Raw genomic sequence first — 13995 nt, 5'->3', positions numbered from 1 at the left:
ATAATTTATAGTGCCCTGATATCAAACCCTAATTGGCCTCAGTAACAAATCTTGCAAGTGGTCTTTTGTGTCTAGTTCCTCTGGGGGATCATTTAAGGGCAGGGATCCATACAGTCCTTGGGCTTTCTCTCCACTCCACTCCATGTCAATTGTCAACAAGAAAGAAGCCACCAATTTATGAGGCTGAAACTCTCTAGTAGAAACCTCATTTGGGACAGAAGCAATACCATTTTTCCAATTTAAACTGACTGACAACCCATCTTTTTACTGACCAGTTTTTGAAAGACTACTGAACACATGGGTAACAAAAAAGCTAGTGGTCTTCCAGAAGACCAGAAGACCAGTGTATTTAAGGAGCCTAAGTAACATCTGGATATTAATTGCAAAAGCAAAACAAAAGAGGTCAGGGATCATTCAAGTAGGTATCATCACAGAGTAGATATCTGGATTCTTCTGCAGCCCAAACCAAACTTCCCATGAACAGCAATGACTAATGAATGGAGGAAGGAGCATCAACCAGACAACAGGAACAGCAAATATGCCACTTCCTTATCAGGGCATTTCCAAGTTTTTTCATGAGGCATAATAGAATATCTGTAAGCAAAAACATAAGTTGGCAATGGACTGAAATCTTAAAGCTAGAACAGCTGAGGACACATATAGATTGACTTTGTGAAGGGCTGGAGATACCACAAAAGTGTTCTTACTGATAATATTTCACCTCTTTAGCACCTATTGTGTACCCTATTTATTTCACTGTATTCCTTTAGTACAGTGTCTTTCCTCTAGCGTTAGAAGGATATCCAGATGTGTCCAAATTATCAATATTATGGCTTAATCTGATGGCCTGGTTTATTCAACATGCTAAATAATGATGGAATAATGAGTTCCCACAATATAAATTGGAACCACAAATTAATTAATCCTACTACAGCCTAATCTAGTGAGTTGCATGACCAGTCAAGTATGCTTCAAGACTGAGTGAGGATTCTAACCTAATTTTTCCAGTCTGGTCATAACTCTCGAATCTAGATTTCTTCTGTGTGGAAAATCTCCAGCTCCATTTTGTTTCTTAGCCAGCATAGCCTGCTTGGCTGGGGATGATAGCAGTTGAGCCCCTGGTTCAAGTTGACACAGTTGGGTATGTCAGGTTAGAAAAAGCTGCAGTAAATTTGAGCTCGAAATGTATTCACGTATTTTTCTTTAAATAGAGGCTAAACCTCATCTGCAGGTTTGCTTTGCTACCTTCTGGGGGTCTTTATATTCCCATGATCCTGTTTATACATTTGGGAAAAGGTAAAATACTATTGGAGCATCCTGAGCAAGTCTCCCAGGCTGCAGAAATGTACAATGATTAAACAATCATCAGCAATATAAAACTATAACAATTTGAAAGCAAGCCCAGAAGAATTATAATATTTAACCTTTCATATAGCCAAAATATTGAGCATATGAATGTGTTCATTCATTCAAAGTATTTATCTAGTCCAGTATTGCTTGGGTTCACACATTGTATTAACTCATGATTTGTGGCTAGGATACTGGAATTTTTTATCCAGTGTACCTGCAAAGGACAAGGCTTACGCAAATTGTCTTTGAAAGCATGGATTCTATCACTAAGCTATGGCCCTTCCCCTTTTGTCTCACCACTAAAAGCATTTCCACACAGTTGGCAACCTCTCTGCCACAGGTCCAGAGCCAGAATTGAGTGTCCTCCTGTGCTCTGTCCTACCAATGCTCCTTTCAGCAGTGCAGTATGAGAGTGCCAAAAATAACATCCTGCAAGTGCCTGTGCACATCCTTATTCTCCCTTTGTTGGGTTTGCTCTTCAGACTAAGAGGGGGAAATTTAGGAAAAGGCCCACTTGCCACTTTTGATGCTGAGTAGTAAAGCCACTCTTCTGAGCCATCAAGACCATGGCACCTTGACTGTAGAAAAGAAGGGGAAATCTCTGGAATAATTGGGTGGGATAAGGCAGGATTTATCTATCTTTCAATGTTTCTACAAGAGCAGAAGCTAACCTAAAATTAATTGTGCCAGCTTCCTATTCTCCAAACAAGCCTCTTGATGTCATGGGAACACTGAAGAGCAATGCCAGTCCCAGATAGTATGGCCTCCATTTGTAGAAGGGGCCTAAGAGATAAATACATCCTGGAAATAGTTTGCCCTTGAGATATCCGTGATGCCATATTCCATGGTTTTAATAGTAGGAGTAATCATACTTGATCTTGTAGGTGCAATAACAACAATAATTATGAATTATTTGTGGGGTTCTCAGTTGATCATATAGTTCTTGTTTATTTAATCTGGTTTGCTCTTCTTATATTGAAAACACAGGAGATACTGTGTAGCTCCAAACTTCACAAGTGTTCATCTGTTGTTTTCAATATACGAGGAGCAGACTAATCACACTGAAATCATAGCTGATATATCAACAGAAGAAGCAAGAATGGAAACTTTCTTGATAAATGCCACTCCAAGGAAGATGGAGTATAATTCTTGAACCTTCACCAAATAATATTCTTCTTTTATTAATGAATTATTATCCCTCTAAAACAAATTATTCTCAGGATGCTTTATATAAGTATAGATGACACAAAAATTAAAATCTAATGAAAGCCACAGCCAGAAAAGCACAAACAATCATCTCAAAGCAAAACAAATTAAAATATGTTAACTACTGACTACTAAAAACAAAATCTGAGAAGGGTTTTTCCCTCCATTCCCCCCCCCCCCAGAAAGAAACCATTTTAATATCAAATTAGGCAGTGGGTAAACACAACTATTTAAAAAGCCCCACAAAATAACAAGCATAACCAGTCAAGGTAACAATATGAGCTGAGAAGAATTTAAATCTCTCACTAAAAATATACTAGACAGGCACTAGCTGGGCTTATCTGTGTCCTATGAGTACTTGACCATAACTGAAACCTGCTTGCATTTCGTTATGTGAAAATATGTGGAGGACATAACAGGTAACCCTTCAGATAAAAAGTGTCCTTCAAGGTCAGTTCCAATCCTAGTCGTTTCATGGACAGATCTATCCACTTTTCTTGTATTTATTTATTATTTATCAAATTTAGATACCACCCATCTCACTGTCCAAATGACTCTGAGCAATTTTACAGATAAAACCAGGAAACTATAGAAACACAAATCAAAATACAGTTCAATACGCTTGTCAAAACACAATTCAAAACAGAGTTAAAAAACAAATTAAAAGGCAGAGGGAGCGCCCTCAAGCCACCAACCACCCCCAGGAATGTATGCCACTCTTCCATCTCCATGCAAGTTGGCAGAACCAGGTCTTTACACTCTTCCAGAAGACCAGAAGAGTGGGGCTCAACCTCACCTCTGGGGGCAGAATGTTCCATAAGGAGGGGGGAAGCAGAAAAATCTCTCTTCCTGCACACCCAAGACTTCCCAGACTTATGAAAGTGATTTGCCACTGTCACCTTCTAGGGTGCTTTTGACTTCCAGTATACAGCAGCCCAAACCAACAGCATAACTGAGTCTGCAAATGAAATCAGAAAGAATGAAGGTGATGCATTGCTGATAAAACATTACAGTCATTCCATATTCTTGCCACCATATTTTATAATAACTAAAGCCTGCAAACTATTTATACGCAGCTCCATGTTGCAATAATCCCACATTATTTATTATTTTCTACAATACCCCGCAGTCACTAAAGCCACCTGTGCCTCTGTAAATCATCTGCACACAAATACGCAAATTGTAAACGCCAAATGATATAACAAATAATGTTATTTTGTCTACCTACCTTACAAGGCAACAATTCTATATTATAGATTAAATTAAATTAAGCCCATTCCTTGCTACAATTTATTTATTTTCCCAGGCTTTCTAATTGCATAGCTTTAGCTTCCATGTTTTATATCTGTTATTTTTATGGATGATTTTAATGTATTTTATCAGCTTGCATAGAGTGGCTGTTGGGTGGGTGGGTGGATGGGTATACACATATACATACAAAATGATAATAATGGGATGTGCAGATTTGCGTGTTTGTAATTAAATCTATGCCCTGCAACAGCAATAAATCATGCAAATTAAGCTTAGTTTGCAGTAACCAGCTTGCTTTTTCATGAAATGGCTCTTTTCCAGCCAGTGAAAACTGGTTCAGAAAAAGCCTTATGTTACTGTAAAAGATTCTTTATTGTAATTTTGTTGGACTAATTAAAATGTGTGGAAAAAAAGGGAAATTGTAGGATCCACCTATGCTCTAAAAGACCTTTGATCATGTGCCTCTCCTGGCAATTACTGACATTCCTCAGTGTTAAATCTCTTCAGTGTTTTCTAGAGATCATTAGTGAAGCATAGTTCTGTCTCTGAAACTTGTCTAATACAGACTTGAAATCAGTGGATTTTAAATCCCCTGGAGTGGGACAGAATCATGTCCATGATTTCCACAAAAAAATTCCAAACTTGGTATTATATCCATAGACTGTAGGGCTAAAAATTAAGTGTCTCATTGGAACATAAAGGTTTCTCCCCTTTTTCATCCTTTATTGACTCATGCATTCTTCAGCAAAACCCCTGAGAAACTGGTGACAAATAGAATTGTATTGCCTGTGAATGCCACCCTCTGGGTAACCAAAAGGCCAAAGCAGCAGGAGAACTAACATTCACACCAAATAAAGCAGATATCATGACCCAAGAATGGAGGTATCACAACAGTGTTGTGTTCATTTTGTTTTCTAATAAATAAGCATTTCTTCTTAGAATTCATAGGGAATTCCAGTCCAGCCCCTCTGAAGAATGCCAGGATGTGCAAAGCTGCTATTCAATGCAACACTTACTTTTTCTTCAAAGTGGCATAATTTGATCAAAATGAATGCAGGAAATGTTTAAAATGGAAAAATTTCCAAAATTTGAGTTCTAAAATTCTGTATTAGGAGACAGGTGACTTGTTTCCAAATCGCTTTTAAAACTCTCAGGAAAAAACTATATATAATCAATTTCCTGCAGTTATAGAGCTCCTTCTGGAGATAGTAAATGGAGATTTTTAAACAATAAAATGTTATCCTGTTGAAATTCAAAGTACATTGGGAATAATTGGTTTCTTACACTGACTTCGCTCACAATACTCACAACTAGGATTACTTTTGTTATGTGAACTATAACTTTTATCAACAAATATTCAATTTCTTACAATGTTCATGACAAGCCTGCAGATTAGATAGTGTTTCTAGTCAAAATTAGCCCAGCTTTAGCTAAGAATTACTATATGCATTTCTAGAACTTCCATAGCATCTTACTAGAATATCATACTGCCAATTCTGGTTCACATTATCACTGTGAAAATATTTATTTATTTAGTGTATAGCACTGTGAAAATAAAACTGTCAGTATAAACCAGGATTTCCCAATCTTGACAATTCTAAGATGTGGGGACGTTAGCTCCCCAGTCAGTGACAATCTGTATGGCTAACCACTCATGATGGTTTCCCATTAGCAGTCACATTTCTTGTTTGCTTTCAGCCCATTTGCTAAATCCAGGGAGCATCTCAATGCAGGGACAACTGCACATAAAGCTCCCACGATAGAATACATGCAGATCATTCTGTTTCAACACATATATCACTCTTGTTACAGCAAGGATATGTCCTAACAATATGTACTGACAGCTTTCATTAACTGGATTTAAACAATATACTAAATTAGTTGGGTACTTTGTCATCCAACATGTTGTGGGAATCTCAACCTTTGTTTAACACATATGAACTGGGCCATTGCATTAAGCTGTAAGGTTTGTTGAGGTATGGAATGTTATGTAAATATAACAACCAGATTTTGTTAATTGAAGTTTAAGTTACAGTGTTGTATAACCCACTAGCCAAACTTGACAGTTCAATTTAGAATCACATGGCCCTTTCAAGAAAGAAAGTTGCTGTTAATTAGCTCTTTGTTCTTTGTGCCAAAGGTCTCCCGTGAACTTCTTTATCATGACACTTGTCTTGCTATTGCACCTTGCAAAGTTTTCCTGTAGGTTTGCAGGAGTTAGTGGGGATGGAAAACTGGATACAAAGGAACATTTTTATATTGATTTATGAAAAGAAATCAGATGCATTAAAAATCTTGTTGGGACTGTTTATTCCCTATCCCTAGGTAAAGATTTTTTTAATCTTTTAAAAAGAGAAATATATGCTTCATCTAGTTAAGCACTCAAGACAACTAACAATATATTATATTTTGTTACATCAAAATAAATGTTTTGCTTATACATTTTAATGTAGCCAAGCCATCCCATACTGAAAGAATTGTAAATGGATGGATTTTATCCACACTTTCAAAGTGTATTTCTGATTATTCTAATATGAATAATTTATATCAGTCTATCCCAGGGGTAGGCAACCTCGGCTCTTTTATGACTCATGGACTTCAACTCCCAGAATTCCTGAGCCAGCATGGTTGGTCAGGAATTCTGGGAGTTGAAGTCCATGAGTCATAAAAGAGCCAAGGTTGCCTGCCCCTGGTCTATCCCAACCAGGTCCTCTTCATTCAGATTGCTCTTCAGCTTCCATAATTTCCAGCCAGCATAGGCTTAGAGAACAGCAGGTTTAGGGAAGCCAGCAAGATGAGGAGGGCTGACTTAGATGCTGCTATGTTATTCACTGGAAATAAAAAGTACTGAGTCTGTTATATGGATACCCCATAACGTGCATGTTCATCTTTTAATCATCTAATATACTGTGTGTGAGAGAAATCCCTAGATGAGTCAGATTTTATATATGTACATGCTTACAACTGTGCATGAGAGAGTGCTTTAATGTTTGCTTAAAAAAAAAAGTCATACTAGTCACACATATTTTTGCAAAAGCTCCCCATTCTCCATAATGCTTAATCTGAAAATCATTACGTCTATGTGCATTTATGTACCTGCATGCTACTGCCATCTACTGGCTAGCCTCTGTGAGGAGTGAAGTACTATATCTATATGCAAGGAAGTTAAAATTTGCCCAATCCTTTAAAAGGAGAAGATCATCTTAGATTTCCAGGGAGTATGATAATACACTAGGTGAGAGACATTTTTTCCTGTCTAATTTTATTTTTGAAAGAAGCCTTAAATCAGTTGTCATCTTCTTTTAGGATAAATACAGTAAATGAATACAAATACCTATAACAGCATTCATTAATTTGCAATACATGTACACATTTCCAAAGCATAATGTGCTTCTAGGGAGTTAGCGTCAAGTGGGTTAGCAGTTGGAAGGCAATTGGGCAACAATTCCCTCTTTTCCTCCTTAACACATTTTTTTGTGGAAAGATACAAGGCAAAAAAAGGGGGGGACTGCGAAAAATGGAAGACTTCATCTGGAATCTTCATAAGATTCCATGCTTGAGGCACAAATCCTGAATGATAAAAACCTTCTCTGCTCCCCACCCCACCACCATGTGTCTGTGTGAAGGCCTGCCTGTGAGCAAGGGCTGGGTCCATCTGGAGAGTCTTCCATGCCCACTTCTGCACAATATCTGTATTTATTTTCAGGACATCTCCTGCTGATTGCAATTTGTCAACAATATGCTGAATGGTACATGGCATCGTTTTAATTTTCTGGCCTTTAGAGTTTCTGTATGTTCAAAGGGATGGCACTGTGTTTTTGTTTTTGTTTTGTTTTTGTTTTGGTTACCAGACGCCATTTGACTGTCCCCGGCTCTAAGTACACTGCTCTCTTCTAATATCCAATATGTTGATAGTTCATTTGTAACAGCTTTCTTCTTCTGTTGATGCTCTGTTTCATTCTCCTCCTCTTTCTCTCTCCTTATCACTGGCCTTCCAATTCCTGTGCTTCTTTGCTATGTCTTTTTTGTTCCACCTTGCTGCACTCCTCACCAATCTTCCACACTCTTCCTTAATTCCGCCCCCCCCAACTGCATGTCTTCCCTTCTCTCCTTGTCTTCCACACTTGCTATCATCCTCCCCCTCCCTTACCTTCCCCCACCCCTCTGGTTTTCTTTGCTTACAGGGGCTGTAAGAGCCTCTAGTATTTTTCCGATCCTGAGTGTGATTCTGCTTTTTATGGGTGGACTCTGCATTGCAGCCAGCGAGTTCTACAAAACCCGACATAACATCATCCTTAGTGCCGGCATTTTCTTCGTGTCTGCAGGTAAAAGGGCTGAGGGACCAGTGGGCTGCCTCTTTGCACAGGGATAAAATCACAAAAATCAAAAAGGAGGGAGGGACCCAATGTGTTGGGAGGTAAAGGGAACAACCGGCTCCCAAAGCATTGGGATGGAACATACTGTAAATCAAAAGAAAAAGACTGGGAATGCTAATATTTCCCAACTCCAATCACAACTATTCATTTCCTCAACTGAGTTAAATTATGCAAAATGAAAAAGGAGATGTTTTAATCTAAGGGATTGCAGGAGAGGAAGAATGCATTGCAGTTGCATTCCATGTTTCAAAGTTGCAATCTATTTTAGGGGAAGTCCAACTAGATTTGACAGTGGAAGAATAATTTGTTTAAACTTGTGTCTGTCTCACCTGAGCACAGAGCTGGGAACAGGAGATCCAGTCATAGAGCAACACATGGATATGACTAGTGCCCTCTGTTTTCTTCACTGGAATTTCTCATTACTTCTCCTCCACCACAAACACCACAGCCAGATTCAGTTCTGTGCTGGAGTTCCTTGGAAGAAAAAAATAAACAAACTAGAGTCACAACAAGCAATAGCATGATGAACGATAATTTATCCACAATGTTTTCAATATGCCGAGGGCAGGTGGAGCATATATCTCACCTGCTCACCTGCTTTTTTGCTGTAAAAATCAGATTCTTCTACCCTCATTTGGAAATTCTGAGATGTGGTTCTACCTTCACTTTAAATCTCTTCTTGCATGAAACTTGGGCTTCTCCGATCATGTCTAAACAAATAGATCTTCTGCTGTCATACTTAGTTTGACCCTGGCAATGCAATACACTGCCTCTAAAATTTCAGCTGCCTTACATACTGTACATTGTATTCAGACAGGATTTTTTTTCAAGAGCATTGTTCATAATATGGTTTCATAAATGTTAAAAGTAATGCTAATAAAGTAAACCCAAGATCCTGGATGACAACTTACATATTTGGCAAAGAACATCAGACATGTGTTCCCCTATTCCCATTCTCCTGATATTTCCCTATCAGCCCTATCAGGCTGAACATGTCTTTTTCCTCCATGAAGGAAGTGGCAAATCTGTTTAGGTATGTGCCAGAAAATTTACTTTATGTTGGCCACAGCAGAGTCACCTGGCTGCTGCCTCTTTTTTTTTTACCCCTAGTGTAATGTTTCTCAATCCTGAAGTCTGTATATCTTAAAGTTGCCAAGGTTGAGAAGCACTGCCTTAGTAGAAGACTTCTCACCTTTATTTGACCATAGATTGGATGGTGATATGGATAATCTTTCACCAGAAGAAAAGAACATCTCAACAAACAAAAAACATTTTTCTACATTAGGTCCTGTTTGCTAGGTTGTTTAAGAAAGAGCAGCTCAGAAAAATGAAGAAATTTTATTTGGCTTCCTATGCGCGTTTAATATTGAAAGAATGTTTGGCTTTACCACTGCAGCATGCAGGTGAAGACTCACAGGATTGAATTTCTTCCATACACCCCAAAAAATAGTAAAAAAACAAACCCTCCATATCAAACAGTAGACATTTGTTTATTGTTTCAATTTGAATCTTGCCTTTCCATTCATAGAAACTCAAGGCGGCTGACAGGCAATAACAAAACTGCATGTACATTAGAAACCCATTTAAGTTAGATAGGATGACCTAATAGTTAAAGTCATCACCAACCAATTAGAATATCCTGGCTCAAGACAAAGGATTCACTCATTTTCCAAAATGCATTTCCTAAAACAGCTTGTATTATAGCTTGAGAAAATGCAGAAGACCCCCTCAGGGGCCCTATAAGTCTCTAAAATCAGGTACATGTTTAAGGCTGTCTTTCTTTAGCAGCCAAATTAATATCTACACATTCAGATAAGAAAATCAAATCTCCTATATCCTATAGTCAACAGCATAAAATATAACTTTCTAAATTACACTTAGAAAACAACTGGGAGATATGTTAGGACAAGCATAACATTACCCTGGTATCTTGGAGTGTTAAGCCACATAGCAGCTGCATTTTGCACAAATTATAATTAATTTTTTTACTTATTTACCTGATGACATATACGTTGCCTTTATTTCAAAGAACAGCTTTAAGACTGCCACATATGAAACATGCTGCAGTACTTTAACTATGATGTAACAAAGGGAGAGGTAACTATTGCCAGATCTAACTGGCTCAGGAAGAATTGCAGCTGGTGAATTAGGCATAATTTTGCAAATACAGTCCTTGGTACAGTCATTATCTGCAAATCCAGAGACAATTGGAGGTCAAGGACTGCCTGCTTTTTCAAATGAAGTACAGTACAATCCCTTCAGAATAGTTTCTTATTGAGGAAATCCTGGAAAAATCAGATGCCAGGAAGAAAAGTTCTAGCTTAACCTTTCTTCCAATCATCTTCTTTTCTAGATGTAAATATTTCTAGATACAGAAGTGTATTTTATTTGTTTTTTTAATGGAGGAACATTTGATCATGTGAACCCTGGCTGCAATAAGAAGTGGTACAATTTAAACACAGGTTTTCACCTCATAGCGAACTAGGCCAAAATAAGGTCTAAGATTACTCCTCAGGTAAAAGTCCAGCTTTGTAACATCCTCTTTTAAGCAATGAAAATGTTGGAGTGTGTATGTGGGCTTTTTAAAGAGCCTGTCTCTCTATTTGTGACATTTGTCTCTTGTTTCTAATTATTCTCTTCATATGTTGATTGTGGCAGCATCTAGTGATGAAATTGGATTAGTGATTTTTTCCCAGAATGCCTATAATATTATGCATACACTCCACATAGCAGGGGGCAGTTATCACCTTCATATGCTCCTTATAGGGGTTTCCTGAAGGTATTTGCCTGGCCACTGTCCAAAAAGAATGCTGGATTAAATGAACCTTTGGCCCAATCCATGAGGGATCTTATGTTTTAAAGTTAATGATGAATCTAGTTGTGGTACTCCATACTTGTCCATTCCTTCCTACTTCCACTATTGGCTAAATTATATCAATGTTCTGCATAGGGATTTCATGCAGTACTTTGGTGTATCTGATTTCTACGAGACATCCAGGATCTCGCGGTGGTCTCTCCAGGATCAGGGTCTAGAATGCAACCAACTTTGGGAGTCTGGATTAAAAATGCCCAGAAACATAGCAAACAAATCATTCTTTCATTATTCATATAAGTCTTAGCTTAGTTAGAGACTGTACACTACCTATCAATTGTTGAGAGTCAATATTGCATCTCCTCTCACATAAAGGGCTCAGACTTTGTACATATAGGCTCATGATAACTCTAAGATTAGGTCTTTTACAACTCGACCTCTAAAACCAGATTATTACTAAATGACAGCAGAGATACAGAAAATCTTAATGTTGGCTGCCATCTGGTCGCTGTCCAGAGCTTTGCAATCCTAGTAAGGTATGCCTAGCTGACATGTAATTCAGCAGTTGTTCGACTATCTTTATATTTTAGTTTGCTAAAGATTAATGGAGTCTAGATAGCAATATTTTATTTGATGCCCATTAGTATAATTTTCCAAGGTGGCAAAATATAGGTCTAATAAATTTCAGCTTAACAACAGACATCAACAAAGTGGATGCATTGCAATATACCCTCCAACCAAACTCTAGGAGTAGAAGGTCTCTGTTGTTTATCCCTTCAACTCCAAACTCACGAAAACTGCCAAAGCAGAGTAAAGCTGTTTGTTTAGTCAAATGCCATCCTAATAATGATTTCATCAGGAAAGAATTTGAACCTCTGACTTGAGATTCCAGCAAATCATCATAGGATCCTTTGTACAAAAAAAAAATACAATTCTGTTTTAAACATAGAATCTAAAAAAACCCAAATAGTTCTCCAACATACAATGAAATATATCTCCAAATAGTTGATAAGGAATTCAAGTTGGTGAATGTTATACTATGGATATGGCAATGTTTATGTTAGGTTGGTGCAATATATCATATAAAAAATCATTACAGGAGTACAAAAATATTTGAATAATACTCTATATGGCTGAACATATTAGGATAGTACTTATAATAATAGACAGAGGGCAAGAGTAGTTTTGGATGCAGATGTATTACTGACAGCCACATAATAGAAATACTGATCCGGTCTGTAATGTATTGCCTCTGAGCTTTATTCTTAGAAAACATATACCTCAATATATGCAATTTTTTTCTATACAGTATTAATAAGTAAGCTAAAGCCTATCTAAAGCATTAATTTAAATCTGTAGAGAGAAAATTCAATGCCATCAAATGATGGAGGCAATTACTAGTCTAGGATAACACAAACACATATTCATATATTTGCTAGAATTGTGTCGTGTTTCCTCTTCTGTCATTCTATATTTTTGTGGCCTAAAGTAAGGATTTTAACTGTTAATCTTAAGCAGAACTGAGCTTCCTAGCTGTGCTGGCTAAGGATGTACAACTTGAAGTCCAATATATTTGGAGAATATCAGGTTGGGGAAGGCTGCTCTGAAAAGTTTTTCAAAAGGAATTTGAGTCAGGAAGTGTCATTGTGATGTTAATACAAACAGTATTGGAACATTCAGAGTCTCAGATAAATCCCCAAATGCTATCTTTCAATGGCTGTCCCATACTATTAAGCTTTTCAAAATGGCCATGTTATTAATGGGGAATAGGTCAAAATATCTCAGTAGCAACAGAATAGTTACCCTTGTCTACAAAGTCTCTTAAAATTATATTAGGTATGCATAGGAGACATTTTATAACTTTTTTCTCCTTCTCTTTGCCTACAGGTCTGAGTAATATAATTGGCATCATTGTGTACATATCAGCCAATGCTGGAGACCCCTCAAAAAGTGACTCCAAGAAGAACAGTTACTCTTATGGATGGTCCTTCTACTTTGGGGCCTTGTCCTTCATTATAGCTGAGATGGTTGGAGTGCTGGCTGTACACATGTTCATTGACCGGCACAAACAGCTGCGTGCCAGCACTCACACCACGGACTACCTCCAGTCCTCTGCCATCACCCGCATACCCAGCTACCGCTACCGCTATCAGAGACGCAGTCGCTCCAGTTCCCGTTCCACTGAGCCTTCACACTCCAGGGATGCCTCTCCTGTTGGGATCAAAGGGTTCAACACCCTCCCATCCACGGAAATCTCGATGTATACCCTGACCAGGGACCCCCTGAAGGCTGCTACTACCCCCACAGCCACCTACAATTCAGACAGGGATAACAGCTTCCTCCAGGTACACAACTGTATCCAGAAAGAAAACAAAGACTCTATCCACACTAACACAGCCAACCGCCGGACCACCCCTGTATGAAGCTATCATGAGGGGCTGAAACTGGGGGACAGGGAAGGTGGGAGAAGGACTTGGGTGCAGGAGGGAGGAACAGTGGGGAGGCCCTGTAGGGGCAAGAAGAAAGCAACCATAGGAACCTTCCAAAAGCAAAAAAAACCAACAACAAACAAACTTAAGTGAAACATCCAAAAAGAAAGAAAAAAAGTTTAAAAAAAAGGAAAAAAATAAAAAATAAAAAAATCAAGAGAAATTTAAAAATATAAAAAATAGAAAATAAATTTAAAAGAAAATGCATGATTTCCCATGTACCATTATTTTAACATTTAATAAAAGCAAATTTAAAAAAGGAACCAAGAAATAAAAAATAATAATAATTTAAAAAAAAACAAGTGGGAAAAAGAGGAGGCAGCTCTTTGGATTGGAGGGAGGGGAGGGGGGAAGATCTACTCTTTAATTTCTTAGTTTATTTTTATTTTCATTTTTAGCCCATTGTGGATTTGCAAGTTCCTGGCAACCTCCTGCCAGAAATAAAATGCAGTGACTTTGGTGTCTTTGTGGATAACCTATTTGTACATGCATTGGGACCTACCTAAGTTTT

The 13995-nt window shown here is 37.9% G+C and overlaps 1 protein-coding gene across 1 annotated transcript in view; it reads left to right on the top strand.

The window, feature by feature from the left end:
• The window catches only part of CACNG2 (calcium voltage-gated channel auxiliary subunit gamma 2), a 139021-nt gene extending 125577 nt beyond the window's left edge, over positions 1–13444 (top strand). The window contains exons 3-4 of the mRNA XM_015831877.1: positions 7992–8132; positions 12883–13444. Of these exons, the coding sequence (XP_015687363.1) occupies positions 7992–8132; positions 12883–13418 (677 nt within the window). The 3' untranslated portion in view covers positions 13419–13444. The remainder of the gene's footprint in view (positions 1–7991; positions 8133–12882) is intronic.
• Positions 13445–13995: the final 551 nt, after the last annotated feature.

The sequence above is a fragment of the Protobothrops mucrosquamatus genome, unplaced genomic scaffold, assembly GCF_001527695.2.
Source record: "Protobothrops mucrosquamatus isolate PMUCROS unplaced genomic scaffold, P.Mucros_1.0 scaffold_22, whole genome shotgun sequence".
In the NCBI taxonomy this organism is placed as follows: domain Eukaryota; kingdom Metazoa; phylum Chordata; class Lepidosauria; order Squamata; family Viperidae; genus Protobothrops; species Protobothrops mucrosquamatus.
The sequence above is the reverse complement of the archived record's forward strand: the minus strand, read 5'-3'. Positions and strand labels throughout refer to the sequence as shown.